This window comes from Scyliorhinus canicula, chromosome 8 (genome assembly GCF_902713615.1).
Source record: "Scyliorhinus canicula chromosome 8, sScyCan1.1, whole genome shotgun sequence".
Taxonomy (NCBI): Eukaryota; Metazoa; Chordata; class Chondrichthyes; order Carcharhiniformes; family Scyliorhinidae; genus Scyliorhinus; species Scyliorhinus canicula.
This window is the reverse complement of record NC_052153.1, coordinates 186245114-186264017: the sequence shown is the minus strand read 5'-3', so window position 1 is coordinate 186264017 and position 18904 is coordinate 186245114. Positions and strand designations below refer to the sequence as shown.

At 48.1% G+C, this 18904-nt stretch overlaps 1 protein-coding gene across 1 annotated transcript in view; it reads right to left on the bottom strand.

The window, feature by feature from the left end:
• LOC119970734 (probable ATP-dependent RNA helicase DDX60) overlaps nt 1-18904 on the bottom strand; it is a 174252-nt gene that overhangs the window by 107432 nt on the left and 47916 nt on the right. The window contains 5 exon segments of the mRNA XM_038805842.1: nt 146-287; nt 2297-2449; nt 10559-10723; nt 11761-11877; nt 16582-16935. Of these exon segments, the coding sequence (XP_038661770.1) occupies nt 146-287; nt 2297-2449; nt 10559-10723; nt 11761-11877; nt 16582-16935 (931 nt within the window).

The following is an 18904-nucleotide window of genomic DNA, read 5'->3' as shown; positions in this document are numbered from 1 at the left end:
GTGCTCTCGCTGGAGGTGGGCTTGGAGGTGGGAGAGGGGAAGTAGTTTCGTTATTCTGTGTGCACCGTGATAAACCCGTCGTTCGTTTCGACCCGACCGTGTGTTCCTGTTGTCTCTCCCGTACGGGTTCTACGCCGAGATTTACCTGCGCAGCCGGGCACTTCGGTGCACACCTTTGCTACAGTTCTCAGCAGGTGACTGTCACTCATGTCAATCAGGTACGTCAGGTCGACTTTCCATCCACGGACGGCCAGCTGCCTCAGAAGGAGATATTCCGTCAATCCTCTCTGAAAAGAAAAAAAAGTGATTGGCTATTAATTGCTGGGATCTGGAATGCATTGCCTGGGAGAACGTTGGGTTAGGATTCATTAGTAAAATTGCAGAGGAAATTCAGTTAATACTTGGATTAGAAATACATTCGGGGGGATGGGCAAAGAGCGAAGGAATGTGGTTAATGGGACTAATCAAACAGCTCTGAAAGGGCGGAATCTTGTCCCCTTCAAACATGTCACGGGCCGGGATAATTTGAAGTTCACAACATCATGCTTACAGCACCGTGCCCTCCTAATTGTCTACTCCTAATTGGCTGCCTACTAATGAGTTCCTGAGGCTACAGGCCCAATCAGAGAGAGCCTGCCAGCCTTGGAAGGGCAGAGACCCCACTGGCAGTGGTGGGCGCTGCCATGGCAAAAAGAGGACCACAGAGGGCGCCGTTATCTTGAGCCACGCTCCAAAGAGGTTTGAATATTTTTTAAATCTGGCCACGGGTGCCACGGAATATGGTAACTCACCGACCGCCAGATATGAGACCTTCCTCCAAGTCCCATTTTCAACTCGGCCTCTACAAGATCCGGAAGATTCCACCCTCAAAGAGCTGGCACAGACATCACCTGAGGAAGGAGCAGTGCTCCGAAAGCTGGTGATTGAAACAAACTTGTTGGACTTTAACCTGGTGTTATCAGACTTCTTACTGTACAGACATGATAGACAGAATGGCCTCCCTCGGTACTACATTATTCCATAATGACATTGGCCGAAATGACAACACCAGCGTTGGCCAGCCTTAATAAAAAGGCCAATAAATCAATCGGTGAGATTATCTAGCATTGCCCATCCCCAATTGCCCTTCCGAAAGTGGCGGTGAGCTGCCTTCACGAACCGTTGCAGTCCATCTGCTGCCAGGGAGGGAATTCCAGGATTTTGACCCAGCGACAGTGAAGGAACAGCGATGTATTTCCAAATCAGGTGATGGGTCAGGATCGCAGAGTTGACCCAGGCCACAGTTTAGTAATGTTGGGGGCGCTGGGGGTGGCATCAAGGGGTGGGGGTCGCAGAGAGGGGGCAGTCAGGGGTGTTGGCAACAAGGGCAGGGGTCTCCCCTTCCCAAAGTCCAGTCCCTTGATCAGGAACTGAGTGCCTTTGATAAAGTGACCCCGGGGTGGGGGGGGGGGGGGGGGGGGGGGAGAATGGCAGAGGTGACAAGCAACCCTTGCTGCTTTTTACCTCCTGTGCACACCTCATGATATCAGGCCTGCTTGTGGGTGGTTGTGAGTGGGTTACTACTAGTGATGGTGGGATGAGGCCCTGAAGTGGTCACTATTAGGTCAATTAATGGCCTCAATTTACAGCGGAGTGGGAAGGTCCACCATGGACTTAACTGCCCAGAACTTAATTTGAACAGAGGTAAGAAGGTAGTAGGACTGTGATACACCACCATACCACTTAATTACATGTCCTTCCCACTTCCAAGGTCACCATAAGACTCTACCCAATGCATGGGAACACCACCCCCTGCCCAGGTGGCACTGCCAGGCTGGCAGTTGGGGAGGTCAACAGATCGGGACACCGTTTAAAAATGGTGCCCCCATCTCTCCGTGCACTGACGGGGCAAATCTCCTCGGCGTGGCCTGAGCGGGAGTTTCCCAGTGTGACCAGAAAGCCCCCCAAATTGCTGTTAGACTGCAGGGCCGTTCCCGGTGCGACAAGTGGCAGGAATAACCCCTCTAATCCCACCCAGAAGGGACCGACCATTCCTTCACCATCACTGGATCAAAGCCCTGGAAACCTCCTCTCTAACACTGCTCCCTAACTCACCTCCTCCAGGACAATTGGGGGTGGGCAACAATGCCTGAGTGACCAACAATGTCCATATCCTGTAAGAAAAGCAACACATTTTAAAAAGCGGGTGAGATGATTGGAGTTCAGAGCTGGGGTGTGTGGAGCGTGAACATTGGCGTGGAGCAGTTGGTCTGTTGCAAATTGTGTAAAATCCTCTCCATTCGGTGTCTGTACTCACCAGAGCCAAGAAATTCTGAGCTGGGCCTGTCCATTGAGTGTCGCTTTTGAGTGCTCTCTGGGACAAAGGTAAGTGACGTAGAAGGGCCACATGGAGACAATATATCCTGCAGATGTCTGCCGCCTCTTGAATAGCCAATCGGTTAGGTACATCCTGTTTTCAACACAAAAGCAAAACCAAAAGTTTTGACTTAAATATAGACCTCGCCCTTTGAAGGAAGTTTTCAATGTAAATATACTCCTCAATCCACGGTAAACAATGAAAAGCACATTATAACGCCCTGGTTCCCAAGTGTTACATTTAGGGGATGCCCCTACGATGCATTGGGAATCCCTCCAGGACTTTCCTACGTAAGGGTTTCCCGGCAAATTGCTCTGGATAATTGTGCTGGACTGGATATCATCTAAAAGAAGCGATTTAAATGGCTATCTTTGGATGGTTCTGCCAGTTTTACCCTGAGCGTTAGAGGAAAAAAAATCACTTCTAACTCCAAATCGACTATTTAAAAAACCCAGGCCCAGCCTCGTACGGGTCACACATAACCCCCCACCCCCAACCTAGGGGATCCACCACACCACCCCCAGATCTGACTCGACCTTTCTCCTGAACCAATCTCCCCAAGCCCGTAAAAAGGGTGTGTTTTTGAGTTACTCCACGCTGATGCAGATTATCCTGTCTCGCTCTACCTGAGTGAGGAAGGTTGGGCGAGATAGGGACTTTGGAATCGCAGCGACGATATGGCTGTCGCGAGTGGCAATTGTTGCCTTTCTTTTCCTATACTCTTTTCTCTGACCTTTCTGTGGCTCTGTCCAATTATGGCAATCAGTGAATTTGCCCTTCTTTCTATGTTATCTATGTCCGAATGCTTAGAGTCGCCAGGTATCAAATGATACCACCACAAGTTTCAAACGGCTAACGATCAAAGAGCCAAACACCAGTTAGTTAGTTCAAGGTGAAGGGTACTTTATTTACACACAGTTAGTCATGCAACATAAACACTCCAGTTAACTACACCTATCGACTAAGACAACCTGGACTTAACTTCGGGCACCCGGCTTAGGTCAGAGGAACAGTGGCCGCTGTTCAATTCTGGATCTATCGGGTTCGAAGGAGTAACTGCTGCTCAGCTGGGCTCATCCGTCTGGTAGCGAGCATTGAACTTGTACTTGCTTCTGGTGTTGCTGTACTTGGAGATGGCCGTGACTGGGGTACCAGGACCAAGAGAGAATGAACATGTGGCGGACTTTTCTTCTTATACTCGGGGTTTTCGCGCTCTTTTGGGCGGTCCTTCAATTTGGGCCTTACTAACTGGGTGATCCCTGATCACTCCGTTTCATTCCTTAGCCAATAAGTGGGCAGGGATCTGGATGGCTGGGCGTCTCCCAAACGGTCACTGACCCCGTTGTTTGCATTTCCCTTGAACAGGGAGTGGTGCCAAAATGTCTGGGACTGTCCCGGTCGCTCGAGTACCAGTCCTTTGTTTTGGTGAAGGTGGGCCATCACATGCTAACCGGCCCCATTAAAATGCTAATTGGACGGAGTTTCGATACCGTCTGGACTTCTTTCTTACAAATATACATTTCAGCTCTGAGCCTGCCTGAGTCTTTGCTTGTCCATTTTGCCCGCTAGGCTTTGAGTGTTTCTTTGTACCTAGTTGTAAGTGGCCATCCCAGATGGCTACACAATCCACCGGAGATTGCCGCTCTGAGGAAGTTACCGATCAATATCCCCTCCCTCAGCTGACTCGCCGGAGGGGAGCAGCCTCAAGGGCAGCAATGAGTTGAGTAACACGTTAATGGGACAATTTCATACCTTGGCAATACTTGGCAGTAATGAGGAAGTATGATTTTGCGTGCTAGACGCAACTACAAGAACTCTGCAACCACTAGTTTAAAATTTGGCCACCTGCCTGTGACATTATCATAAATGTTAGAACTGCAAGGGTTAATGAAATGTCTAAATCAACCAAGAGAGGGAGCTAGATATGCACGTATATAAGACATTGATGCTAAGCCTTATGGGTGAGAGGTTGAGGAGAAAGCTATATAACAGACTAAAGGAAAGGTAGTGTGAGTGAGAGCAGATCATAGTCAATGTAATAGTGTAGAGATTAGTAGTAGATGAGTGTAGTATATACATTTATTATCACTGTGTATTATCTCGGAGTAAGTGTCAAATCCAAATTAGTAGTGTTAACAAGTTTATAGATTTGTTCAATTTAAAGTTATTTGTGGTCTTTGTGAACACAACGCCAACCATCCTAAAATTAACAACAGAAAGAACACCACACTGCCCACACACGGCGATTCTGAGTAAGATCACATGGTACAGCTCGGTTGACCCTGCAGCGAGGACAAATGGGAGAAACTCTGAAATAAGAGGCAAAATACTGCAGGCGCTGAAAATCTGAAACAAAAACAGAAAATGCTGGATAAACTCAGCAGGTCCGGCAGCATCTGCAGAGTCTTCTACAGAGCAAAAAATATAGCAGATCATAGAATTTACAGTGCTGAAGAAGGCCATTCGGCCCATTGAGTCTGCACTGGCCCTTGGAAAGAGCATCCTACCCAAGCCCATACCTCCACCCTATCCCCATAACCCCACTGAAACTTTTTGGAACCTAAGGGCAATTTAGCATGGCCAATCCACCTAACCTGCACATCTTTGGACTGTGGGAGGAAACCGGAGCACCCGGAGGAAACCCACGCAGGCACAGGGAGAACGTGCAGACTCCGCACAGACAGTGACCCAGGCCAGGAATCGAACCTGGGACCATGGAGCTGTGAAGCAATTGTGCTGACCACTGTACTACCGTGCTGCCCCTATATGGGAGAGTCTCTGGCAGGGAGTGACTGCATTCAATGGAGATCTTATCGAGCCTATATGGTGCAGCAGGAGGCCAATCAGCCCATCAAATTCCTGCCTGCCCCGTTTTAGAAGCGACCGCATTCGTTGAATTTTGGATGTGGGGCCACTGGAAAGATCAGCACCCATTGCCCATTACTGGTCACCCTTGAGAAGGGTAAGTGGCGGTAGAACCTCTTCTTCTGAACAGAGGAATCATTTGGTGAAAAAAGGCCATGCTCCATTTAGTTCACATTTAACAATCCTATGGAGGTGGGGAAAGTAGCATAGTGCTCACGTCACTGGCCTATTATTCAAAGTCCTGGGCTGGGTGTGCTTTGTGTTGCTTATTTCAGAATGTTTGGTGTAGTGTTCTCAAAGACCACAAAATAGCTTGAACTTAAACTATGATTTTAATTACACCACTAAACCGGGATTCGACACGTCCTTAAGAATACACAACTGATCAATAACATCGAACTACACTGACCTCACAATCTCACGACTGGTGTAAACTAAAATCTAACATCTGTTGCACTATCTGCTCTTCTGACCTTCACTAGCTATCTTCTGCATACACTCACCCCCCCCCCCCCCCCCCCCCCCCCCCCCAGGACTGGCATCTCTGCCTTATACAGTTGTAACTGTAGCTCCCTCTAGTGGCTACTCTCGATACTACATTAACCCATGAAATGCTGATAGTTATGATAATACCACACTGGGGGAATATCCTGCAACCATAAGTTCAAACCCCACCATGGCAGCTTGTGGAATTTCAATTCAGTTAATTAATAAATCTGAAACGAAATGCCAGTCTGGTTAATGATGATCATGAAACTAACGGGTGGTGCCACAAAACTCAACTGGTTCGCTATCGCCTTTCCGGGAAGGCAATCGGCCATCTTTACCTGATCTGGCCTACTCGTGACTCTCGACGCACAGCAACGTGTCTGATTCTTAACTTCCCTCTGAAACGACCGAGCAAGCCTCTCCACTTGTACTGAACGGTCAAATACTGTGGCCGGGACTTTCCAGCCCCGCCCCTGATGGGAGTCGGAGCAGGCGGGACTGAAATATTTGGAGATCAGCCAAAAGTTCATTGACGGTGGGTCAGGAATATCCAACCCTGGGAATGGGACGACACACCACCACGTTCTCAAGGCCAACCCAGGGATGGGCGACAAATACTGGCATTGCCAGCGATATTCGCATTCCAAGAATATTTTTTTCAAATCCTGTATGGTGATGGTAGTGGGATTGTTGTCGGATCATAGGGCAGGGTTCTCCGGAACGCCAGCTGCGTCTTTCTTGCCGACGCCCCGTTCATTGCCGGCGGGATTCTCTCTTCCCGTCGTTTGTCAATGAGATTTCCCAATGAAGCCACCCCACGCCACCTGGAAAACTGCGGGCGGGGGTGCGCTTCCGGTGGGAAAAGGGAATCCCAACTACCGGAGAATTCCTGCCATGACTACCGATTTCCTATCCATTCGACAACAGTCGAAGAAATTCTGAGTTGGTATCAAAGAACAACTCTCCACACAAAGCATAGCGGAATTCTAGAACTTTCTTTCTCCCCCCCCCCCCCCCCCCCCCCCCCCCCACCCAAAAAAATGCTATGGGACAAAAGGGGGATCTCTGATGGGGGGTGTAATGGGGTTATCTGGTGGCGGTATCTCTGGAGGGGGATCTGAAGGGGGGGGCTAATAGAGGGTCTCTGGTGGTGAGGTCTAAGGGGGTTCTGGTGGGGATCATTTGGGGGTCGCTGATACGGGGGTCTCTGAAGGGGAATCTGTGGGGGGGGGCATGTCAGGTCACCCTCATGCGTGTGTGCTGTGGGCTGGGGTGACTCATCAATTCCTGTGGTGGGGGATTTTGTCCTCACTTGTTAGTGAGAGGGGGGGGCAGGATTCACATTTTCGGCCGGGGGGGGTGGGTGGGTGGGTGGGATGCAGTCATCTGAACTCGCTTTCAGGCTGCCTGATCATAATGACGGCCAACATCAGCATTCAGAACAGAACCCCGTGCCCCCCCCCCCCGCCATAAACGTGGGAAAGGGAATTGGTCCTTGGAGCCGCTCCCAGCAACAGCATAGATGAGAGGTCAATCACCTCGGACAGGAGAACATTGTCTCTCAATTGGAGAATCCAGCCCGGAATGATTTGATAATGAAGACCAGGGCAGTTAGGTTAATGGGGGGGGGGGAGGCTGGATTAGTTGGGGAAGTGAGCGGTAAGCTTAGTAAGTACAAGGTCAGCGGGTGTGACAGGTCTGCTGGGATAATGGACTGAATAACAGGAATATGGGGTGCGATTCTCCGCTCCCCACGCCGGGTGGGAGAATCGCGGGAGGGCCGGGTGACTCACGACACGCTGCCCTGGCGCCCCCCGCGATTCTCCCACCCCCTCGCTCGGAAGACCGGCGATTCTCCGGCCCGGATTGGCCGAGCGGCCTGACGTTCCCCACCGGTTCACGACGGCGGCAACCACACTTGGTGTCTGCCGTCGTGAACATGGGTGCCAAATGCTCGTTTGTGGCTTGTGGGGGGCGGAGAGAGGGCAGTGAGCACCACGGCCGTGCTCGGGAGAGGACTGGCCCGCCGATCGTCGGGCCGGCGTCTCAAAGCGACGCACTCTTTCCCCTCCACCGCCCCGCAAGATCAAGCTGCCACGTCTTGCGGGGCAGCGGAGGGGAAGATGGCAACCGCACATGTGCGGGTTGGAGCCGTCAGCCGTCGTGACGTCAGCCGCGCATGCGTCACTTAGGCGCCGCCGTCGCGTCATTCTCGGCAAGGCCCGGCGGCCAAGAATTACAGAGCGCCACTCCTAGACCCCTGGGTGGGGGTGAATAAGGTGTGAGGAGCGGCTTCCGAGGCTGTCGTGAAACTCGGCCGAGTTCACGAGGGCCTTCCCGATTCATCGCGGGAGCAGAGAATTCCGGCAATGGAATACAGGTAAATGAATAAAATTGAATTGTGGACCAACCGTGATGTAATTAAACAGTGGAACAGGCTGAAGGGGCTGAATGGACTAATCCTTTTCCTACTTTCCTACATTCCTAATTGGAATCATGCTTCAGAGGGTGAGAAAATAAGACATTCCGTTACGGCCCCGCCAGCATTTGTTCTGGGTCTCCCTGCAGCTTCAGTATAACCTTCAGCCCGTGCTTGGTTCCCATTCCAAATTGTGAGTATTTTGGTTAGTATCAGTCACCTTCCGCTGGTTTCCTGCGTTGGCTTCCTTAACGCGATGCACTCAGAAACCGCAGAAAAGAAAACTCATGTTTAACATAGGGTTTGGAGTTTCCGCATGACCAGAGCTAATCGGGACAGAATCAAACAAAGGCAAGTTGACTTGTGTGGAAATTTAAATGGAAGCGATTTTCACCCAGAACCACTTTTGTGCCTGGGTGTCCACTACCATTTCAGCTGGTTGAAAATTCCATTGCTCCATTCCCCAACCGGGTTGCAATGTGCCAATCTGTTGACTGAGTCCATTCAGTGGCGGGGTGGTGGGGGGGGCGAGGGGAAAGGTATTTCATGTGCGTACATGTTGCCTTCTGGTTCCAAGACACTGCCAACGATCACACTTTAGGAAGATCTAAGCTCTTTCTGTTTAATATTGTTATGCAGCCTTGTACAAATGGAGGGTCCAGACTGACCTGGTTCCTGCTGGACGTCACATGAGTCTCGAGTGTAGCTGAGAAATGTGGCCCCCTGGAACAACACACATAATTCCGAGCCTGAACAGTTCCTTGCTATTTGCAGATATTTACAGGCAATACTGGCATTGTGTCCAACGTCCAGAAGGCAGAGAGTGAGGATAAGGGGGTCTTTTACAGGATGGCAGCTGGTGACTAGTGGCGTGCCTCAGGGGTCTGTGCGTTTTACAATATACATTAATGATCTGGATGAAGGAACTGAAGGCACTGTTGCTAAGTTTGCAGATGATACAAAGATCTGTAGAGGGACAGGTAGTATTGAGGAAGCAAGAAGGCTGCAGAAGGATTTCTACAGGCTAGGAGAGTGGGCAAAGAAATGGCAAATTAAATACAACATGGAAAAGTGTGAGGTTATGCACTTTGGAAGGAGGAATTTAGGCACAGACTATTTTCTAAATGGGAAGATGCTTAGGAAATCAGAAGCACAAAGGGACTTAGGAGTCCTTGTTCATGATTTTCTTAAGGTTAACGTGCAGGTTCAGTCAGCAGTTAAGAAGGCAAATGCAATGTTAGCATTCATGTCAAGAGGGCTAGAATACAAGACCAGGGATGTACTTCTGAGGCTACATAAGGCTCTGGTCAGACCCCATTTGGAGTATTGTGAGCAGTTGTGGGCCCCATATCTAAGGAAGGATGGACTGGCCTTGGAAAGGGTCCAAAGGGGGTTGACAAGAATGATCCCTGGAATGAAGAGCTTGTCGTATGAGGAACGATTGAGGACTCTGGGTCTGTACTCGTTGGGAGTTTAGAAGGATGAGGGGGGATTTTATTGAAACTTACAGGATACTGCGAGACAGTGGACAGAGTGGACGTGGAGAGGATGTTTCCACTTGTACGAAAAACTAGAACCAGAGGATACCATCTCAGACTAAAGGGACGATCCTTTAAAACAGAGATGAGGAGAAATTTCTTCAGCCAGAGGGTGATGAATCTGTGGAACTGTTTTCCGCAGAAGGCTGTGGAGGCCAATTCACTGAGTGTCTTTAAGACAGAGATAGATAGGTTCTTGATTAATAAGGGGATCAGGGTTATGGAGAGAAGGCAGGAGGATGGGAATGAGAAAAATATCAGCCATGATTGAATGGCGGAGCAGACTCGATCGGCCAAGTGGCCCAATTCTGCTCCTATGTCTTATGGTCTTATGGTCCCAGGTGCACAGGCACCTGAGGTCACCTGATATCAGTGTTCATCACCTGATCAGCAGGCAATTGATTCCATTGATCACAGTCTTTTACTACTGCTGCGACAAGGATTGCTTTAAATTCAGTCAATTGATCTGCCCTGGGTATACGACTTGTGACCAGCGGGTAAACAAAGGTTCTGTCTGCTATGTTTGTTCATGGAAGAGCGCAATGATCAGCAATCAATTGAAGCCAATTAAAAATTTAAAAAGTGAGCATTAAAACTAACAATCGGTTTGTCCTGTTGAAAGCATTGAAAAATGGCTAATTTCTGCTGATTCTTTGCAACGTTGGGAGATTCTATTCCAATCACAACCGTTGCCTGATTCTGCTGACACATGGTTGATTTGACATATCCTTGTGTACGCTGATACATTAACATGGCAGCTTCTGCATGACTTACCAATACTGCCGGCACGTCCAGCGTTCCTGGACTCAGTTTGCTCAATGAGATCACAAGTGGGACCTCTGCACCTGGAGCGCACATCCCTTAGCCAGGGGTAGCGAAAGGGATAGTTACCTCGTTGTTTTCTGTCTTTTCTCCTCTTCCAGCTGCAGTTTCTGCCATTGCCATCTCGTAGGCGTAAACGTTCAGAGCCGCAGAGCAGGACACAGCGCATACAATCCTGCTGACGTCTGATCCCTCGGGCCACAGATCCTTCAGTTTTGTGTAGCTGCGGTTAATCTGAAAGAATTAGAGCATCGCTGTGTGTGTAAGAGCGAACGGGTTATTGTTTAATTAATCGACCAGTGAATGTGGCCGCAGGGAAACAGAGCAGTCATCTCGTCCAGCCCGCTTTTTACAACATGAGCTGCCCAGTCCACAGCCATTCATATTCCGGGTTTTTGGGCAATAATCCAGAAACAAAGGGTTGGATTCTATCGGACTGTGGGATTGTCCTGCGAGGGAAGATTGAGGAGGCTGAGTCTGTATTCCCCAGAAAGGGTTAGAAGAATGAGAGGTGATCTCGCTGAAGGGTATAAAACTCTTACAGGGCTCGATTGGGTCGAGATGCAGAGAGAATGTTTACCTTGGCTGGACACAGCGTCAGAATGAGGGGCAGTCCATTGAGATCAGAGATGAGGAGGAATTTCTTCACCCAGAGGATGGTGGATCTTTGGAATTCTCAGCCCCAGAGGACTGCGGAAGCTCAGTCATTGGGCATGTCCAAAGCAAAGAGGGCTTGATTTCTAGATAATAAAGACATCACGGGAGATGGGGATGATGTGGAAAGATGGCATTGAGGTAGAAGGTCAGCCATGATCTAGTTGAATGGGAGAGCAGGCTCGAGGGACAGAAAGGCCTATTTCCCACATTCCCATATTCTTTCTATAAAATCACAAAGAGAAATCATCTGGTCATTCTTGATTGCTGTTTGTGGGACCTTGCTGTGTGCAAATTAGTTGCCACATTTCCTCATTACAGCAGTGACCACGCATCAAAAAGGCGTTTCATAGAATCATAGAATTGCTACAGTGCAGAAGGAGGTCATTCGGCCCATTGAGTCTGCAACCAACCTCTGAAGGATGGCCTCATGCCAATCAATCCTTGTTGGAACGTAAAATGGCGGCGGGGCTGTCAGAGTTGGTGGGCATGTGCCCCCCGCCATCCCTCAGGGGCCAAGCCATCAGAAGAACCCAGGCACATGTGAACAATATTTACAAAGAGATCTAATTTTCCGGTTTCATTGGCTTCCACAGCCGACTCGAGCGTGATCTTACCTCTCTCCGCATTCTCTTCATCAGTCCTTCCTTGTGTACTGTACAAAACACACGATCGTAAATCTTGGGTGCTAGGTTCACCAGCTGTTCCTGGGTGCGTTTTAAATCTGCCTCATTCTTCATTGTTTGGGAGGAGAGCGGAAAATTCAGAGATGGTTATGAGATGGGAAAAAAAAACGTTTTCATTCACTTTCAGAAAATTTAGTCAATGGAGTGACTGTGACAAGTTGACGGCGGAGGAGGAAGAGCTCATTTAGCCCTTTGAGGCTGTTCCATCATCCGGTTAAGTCATGGTTATCATAGAATTTACAGCGCAGAAGGAGGCCATTCGGCCCATCGAGTCTGCACCGGCTCTTGGAAAGAGCACTCTACCCAAGCCCACACCTCCGCCCTATCCCCATAACCCAGTAACCCCACCCAACACTAAGGCTAATTTTGGACACCAAGGGCAATTTAGCATGGCCAATCCACCTAACCTGCACATCTTTGGAATGTGGGAGGAAACCGGAGCACCCGGAGGAAACCCACGCACACACGGGGAGGATGTGCAGACTCCGCGCAGACAGTGACCCAAGCCGGGAATCGAACCTGGGACCCTGGAGCTGTGAAGCAACTGTGCTATTTGAACCCAAACTCCCCGCCTTGGTTCTGTCACCCTTGACCTGAACAGAAAATATTGAGTCTCCCTGGCCAACATTTATTGCACATTTATCAGCATTAGCGAGGGATTAGTTAAAACCCACGTTCAGGTCACACAACGAAGTAACCATGTATCTCAGCCAAAACACTTGGGGTTCGTTTCATCCCAACCATTCTGAGAGCCCCGCCGCCATTTTACGCTCTGACAAGCATTGATTGGCATGAGGCGGAATTTCCACCCCTCATTCGGGAGGAAATCTCGCATTGGAGAGCTAATTGACCGGTAGGTCTCCAGTCCCTCCAGCAACAGCGCTGCGGTGGCCAGAAGAGGTACTACATATATCCTCCTGAGCTCAGTTCCCGGGAAACGGAGATAAAGGTCATTGTCAGGGGTCTGGGCAGGGAGGCTTGTGAAGGGGATGATCGGGTGCTCTTGGGTTAGGTGCAGTTTGCCCATTGCATCAGTTTGCAGTTGCGACCCTCAGACGAGTCCCAGAAAGTTGGATGGGGGGAAGGGGTCGAAGGAGAGGCATGGAAAAAGAAATAGAAATTGGGAATGTGTTAGTGGAGGTGAGGATGTGGGTGATTGTGGGGTGGGCGAAGGGGGTGAGACGTGAACTTGCGCGGCAGCATCAACCCTCAGCCGTCCTCTTCCTGATTCCATAGCAGACTTCTTTGCTGGTGCTTATTTGCATGGTTGCTTACCCACTGGGACAGCCTAGCCACACAGACATTAATCCCCCTCCACAACTTCTCCAAGGGGCTTAGCGCCAATTTTCAAAACTTGAATTCAATTTTTAAGAAGCTGGAAGTTAAAAGATGACATCCTGAAAAAAGATAATTGCCGTGAAGATGTGCGATCGTCATAAAACCCAACTGGATTTTTAATCAGTAAGGGAATCAAGGATTATAGCACTGATCCCTTCCTTTACCAGGAAAGCTGCACCACCTTCTTTACCTCTCTGTCTATCCTCCCAAAATGTGGAGTACCCTTGGATATTCAATTCCCAGACTTGGTCTCCTTGTAACCATGTCTCAGTAATCGCCACCAAATCATACCCCCTTGTCTCTATTTGCACTGTTAGCTCATTAATTTTGTGCCAAATGCTTTGTGAATTCAGACACAAAGACTTTAAGTTTCTTCTATTATCAAATTTCCCTACTCTTGTCTGATTCCTTGATGCAATATGACGTTCACACGTTCTGCCCCTTCCTTTTATTTTCTGGTAACAATCCACCTCATCATTAACCTACACCCCTACTTCTCCTTTAACTTTCCATACAAGTGAACCTTCCCCTGCCCCACCACTTAATTTAATCAGTATTGATTAAAGATGGCACGACAGTACTGGAGAGAGAGAGGAAAGGCTGAGGGACTTGAGGTTGTTTTTGTTAGAGAGAAGAAGGTTAAGAGGTGACTTAATTGAGGCATACAAAATGATCAGAGGATTAGATAGGGTGGACAGTGAGAGCCTTTTTCCTCGGATGGTGATGTCCAGCACGAGGGGACATAGCTTTAAATTGAGGGGAGATAGATATAGGAAAGATGTCAGAGGTAGGTTCTTTACTCAGAGAGTAGTAAGGGCGTGGAATGCCCTGCCTGCAACAGTAGTGGACTCGCCAAAATTAAGGGCATTTAAATGGTCATTGGATAAACATATGGATGATAAGGGAATAGTGTAGATGGGCTTTAGAGGGGTTTCGCAGGTCGGCTCAACATCGAGGGCCGAAGGGCCTGTACTGCACTGTAATATTCTATGTTCTATGTTTCAGAAGTGTCAAGGACAGAATTTCTCTGGCTAGAAGTCAGGAATGAAAAAGGGGCAGCAACATTGATCGGCGTAGTGAAACTAATGGGAGGGATGTAGAGAAACAAATTTGCAAGTTAATTAATTAATTAATTTGGGTGAAGCCAACTTTGATGGGATGAGACTGCAACCCGAGTTGAGTAAGTTGGAATCAAAACTTGGTGGAAATGATGGCGGCTGAACAATGGGCCACCTTCAAAGAGATAGCATTGCCGGCAATGTCATAGAAACATAGAAAATGGGAGCAGAAGGAAGCCCTTCGACCCTTCTTCGCCATTCATTATGATCATCGCTGATCATCCAACTAAATAGCCTAATCCCACCTTCCCCCATATCCTTTCATCCACTTAGCCCCAAATGCTATACCGAACTGCTTCTTGAAAACATACAATGTTTTGGCCTCAACTACTTTCTGTGGTAACAAATTCCACAGGCTCACCACTCTCTGGGTGCAGAAATTTCCAGTCATCTCTGTCCCAAATGGTCGATTCCGTATCCTCAGACTGTGACCACAAGGTTGACCAGGGTAATGCTGTTGATGTGGTGTATATGGATTTTCAGAAGGCATTTGATACAGTGCCACACAACAGGCTGCTGAACAGAATTCTCACTCATGGAACTAATTGGAAAGTAGGCGCTTTGAAAAGTTGTCTGAGGGACTGGAAACAGAGGGCAGCACTGGAGTTTGCCGGGGTCAGTGTTGGGCCCCTGCTCTTTCTGATATATATTAATGACCGAGACTGTGGTGTTGAGGACATGGTTTCACATTTACAGATGACATGAAGATTGAAAATGTTGGCAGCTATAATAAGGATAGTTGAACTTCAAAGCGACATAGACATGTTGGTGAATTGGGCAGACAAGTGGCAGATGAAGTTCAATGCAGGGAAGTGAGAGGTGATTAATTTTGTCAGGAAGAATGTGGAGAGACAGAATAAAATAATGGGAGAGCCTATAAAGGAAGTGCAGGAACAAAAGGACCTCGGTGTATATGTACATAAGTTATTGAAGGTGGCAGGGCACGTTCAGAGAGCAATTAATAAAGCATATAGTATCTCAGGATTTATTAATAGGGCACTGGGTACAAAAGTAAGCAGGTCATATTGAACTTGTATTGGACACTAGTTAGGTCTCACGTGGAGTATTGTGTCCAATTCTGGGTGCTGTATTTGAGGAAGGATGTGAAGACATTGGAGACAGTACGGAGGAGATTCACAAGAATGATTCCAGGGATAAACAACTGTAGCTGTGAGGAGAGACTGGCGAGGTTGGGTCTGGTGTCTGAAAGAAGGCTGAGAGGAGACTTGACAGAGGTGTTCAAGATCCTGAGGGGTATGGACAGGGTAAATTGTGAGAAACTGCTCCCTCTCAGGAGAGCAACAAGAATTGAAGGCAGAGGTTTAACATAGTTGGCAAAAAAAGAGTCAAAGTGATATGAGGAGAGCAGTTTTCACCCAGAGGGTGGTTGGAGTCTCGAACAAACATCCTGAGAAGATGGTGGAGGAAGGTTCAATCAAGGTATTCAAAAGGAACTGGATTGCTATCTGAAAAGAGAGAATGTGCAAGGTTACCGGGACAAGGCTGGGAAGTGGGATTAGGTAGAATACTCTTTCAGAGAGTCAGTGCAGTCTTGATGGGCTGAATGGCCTCCTTCTGCACTGTAAAGATTCTGTGAGTGCTTCACGGGAGCATTTTCTGACAATGTATCACCAAGCCATATAAAGCGATATCAAGGTCAGATGGTCCACTGTTTAGTCAAAGAGGTGGGTTTTAGCAAGTGTCTTAAAGGAGGAAAGAGAGAGATAGAGAGGCAGGGAGGACATTTCAGAGCTTTGGAGTGGAGGCAACTGAAGACACAGCCACCGAAAGTTGAGCAATTAAAATCGGGGATGCACAATAATAATAATCGCGTATTGTCAGAAGTAGGATCAATGATGTCACTGTGAAAAGTCCCTCGTCGCCACATTCCGGCGCCTGTTCGATACGGGAATTGAACCCATGCTGTTGCCGTTGTTCTGCATTGCAAGCCAGCTGTTTAGCCCGCTGTGCTAAACCAGGCCTAGACGAGGCCGGAATCAGATAAGCGCAGATTATAGAGTTTACGGAGGTTACAGAGATAGGGCAGGGAGAGGACGGGGGTGTGGGCGATAAGGTCTTGGAGGGATTTGAATACCGGGATTTGAATTTTAAAAGTGAGCGAAATAATATATTGATCAACAGATAATAGATAGCTCAACAAAAGATAAACGTATGACAAATAGGCAGACAAACAGATGGATATCAGATTTACCTAGTTATTTATCAATTTATCCAAGAGCCCAACCATGGCCGATAGAAAGAAAGATTAAAATATTTTGCAACAATTCTCTTTTACCCTTTGAAATGTTGAAACAATGGATGGCTTGCTGGAGGTGTGATACCCATATACTCGGAGAATATCCTGGGTCATTCCGGATGACATGACAACGTTTATTCTGTGCCCCAGTGTGTGAAGCATCAAGATGTGGAAAATTCCAGTGGCAGAATGCCTTCTACGTGTGGGAAAAGCTTTGTCGCAGATCACGAGAAAATAGGGGTGGTTCTCGTCTAAGAACTTCTTCCATTGTGGATCAAAGCAGTTGTAGAACTCTGTGCGGACTGGCACCTTCGTGTTGAGCTGAAGGTGGAGAATCAGTGCGGCCCGCATTGAGAGGTGAAGGCAACTTTGGTTCCATATGCATTCAGTGTCCTGTGAAGAAAACATGGACAAATCAAGACTAAATTAAGAGAATGTTAGTTTGCAGGTTATCCCTGAGACCCCTATCATCCACCATTCCACATAGGACTTCCCTCTTCAGGGGCTTGTTTAGCACACTGGGCTAAATCACTGGCTTTGAAAGCAGACCAAGGCAGGCCAGCAGCACGGTTCAATTCCCGTACCAGCCTCCCCGAACAGGCGCCGGAATGTGGCGACTAGGGGCTTTTCACAGTAACTTCACTTGAAGCCTACTTGTGACAATAAGCGATTTTCATTTCATTTCATTTTCATTTCAATTCTGAAGGAAATCGGTGGATAATAAAGACTTGAGTATTGCTGGGGGGGGGGGGGGGGGGGGGGAAGAGACATGCTGTCAAAGATTAATGTCTCATACTCATCAGAACACATGGAAGAATTCCGAATTTCAAAGGGAGCAAAAATCTATACTGCATGAGAAAAGTGTGCTGATTGGTTGGCAGGTCAGCTCTGATTGGTCAAGATGTTTGCACAGAGAGTGCTAGAGGGAATTATAGTTCCCCGCACCTTTGCTTAATTCATGGAAGGCGAAAGGGCAGCACGGTCGCACAGTGGCTAGCACAGTTACTTCACAGCTCCAGGGTCCTAGGTTCTATTCCTGGTTCGGGTCATTGTCTGTGCGGAGTCTGCATGTTCTCCCCGTGTCTGTGTGAGTTTTCCCCGGGTGCTCCTGTTTCCTCCCACAACCGAAAGACGTGCAGGTTAGGTGGATTGGCTGTGCTAAATTGTCCTTAGTGCCCAAAAAGGTTAGATGGGGTTACTGGGTTACGGGGATAGGTTGGAAGTGTGGGCCTAAGTGGATCAGTGCAGACTCGATGGGCTGAATGGATACCTTCTGCACTGTAAATTCTATGCCTGGACATGTTCCTTTTGCCTGCAGAGGACAGGTTCCTGCATATGGCTACATGTAGTTTAAAGCAATTATTGGTGAACCACATTGCAAGCTCGTACTCTTAAATTGGTTGTTAGTATCATTTCTAGCACAGTGGGCATTGTTATAATGAAGACATAGGGTTTAGCTCACTGAGCTAAATCGCTGGCTTTTAAAGCAGACCAAGCAGGCCAGCAGCACGGTTCGATTCCCGTACCAGCCTCCCCGGACAGGCGTCGGAATGTGGCGACTAGGGGCTTTTCACAGTAATTTCATTGAAGCCTACTCGTGACAATAAGCGATTTTCATTTTTCATTTCATATATGGTGTGATATATCCAGAGCATGAAGACCATAACAGAGTCAAAAAAACCACGCTCTTATTTTGACAACTCAAACAGAACATAGTTGCATGAAATCTCAGGGAGATAATTGGATGATCCCTGGAATGGCGGGTCTAACATATGAGGAACGGCTGAGGATCCTAGGATTGTATTCATTGGAGTTTAGAAGGTTAAGGGGAGATCTAATAGAAACTTACAAGATAATACATGGCTTAGAAAGGGTGGACGCAAAGAAACTGTTTCCGTTAGGCGAGGAGACGAGGACCTGTGGGCACAGCCTTAGAATTAGAGGGGGTAAATTCAGAACAGAAATGCGGAGACATTTCTTCAGCCAGAGAGTGGTGGGCCTGTGGAATTCATTGCCGCGGAGTGCAGTGGAGGCCGGGACGCTAAATGGCTTCAAGGCAGAGATAGATAAATTCTTGATGTCGCGAGGAATTAAGGGCTACGGGGAGAATGCTGGTAGGTGGAGTTGAAATGCCCATCAGCCATGATTGAATGGCGGAGTGGACTCGATGGGCCGAATGGCCTTACTTCCACTCCTATGTCTTATGGTCTTATGGTCTTATGGAATGAGGAGAACTGAGATCTATAGAATCATTAGAAACTTGAGAAGGTAATTCAGTCCCTCTGACTTGCTTCATCAATCATATAGATCATGACTCCATTTACCCATCTTTCTTCCCTATCCTTTGATCTGCTTCTACAAT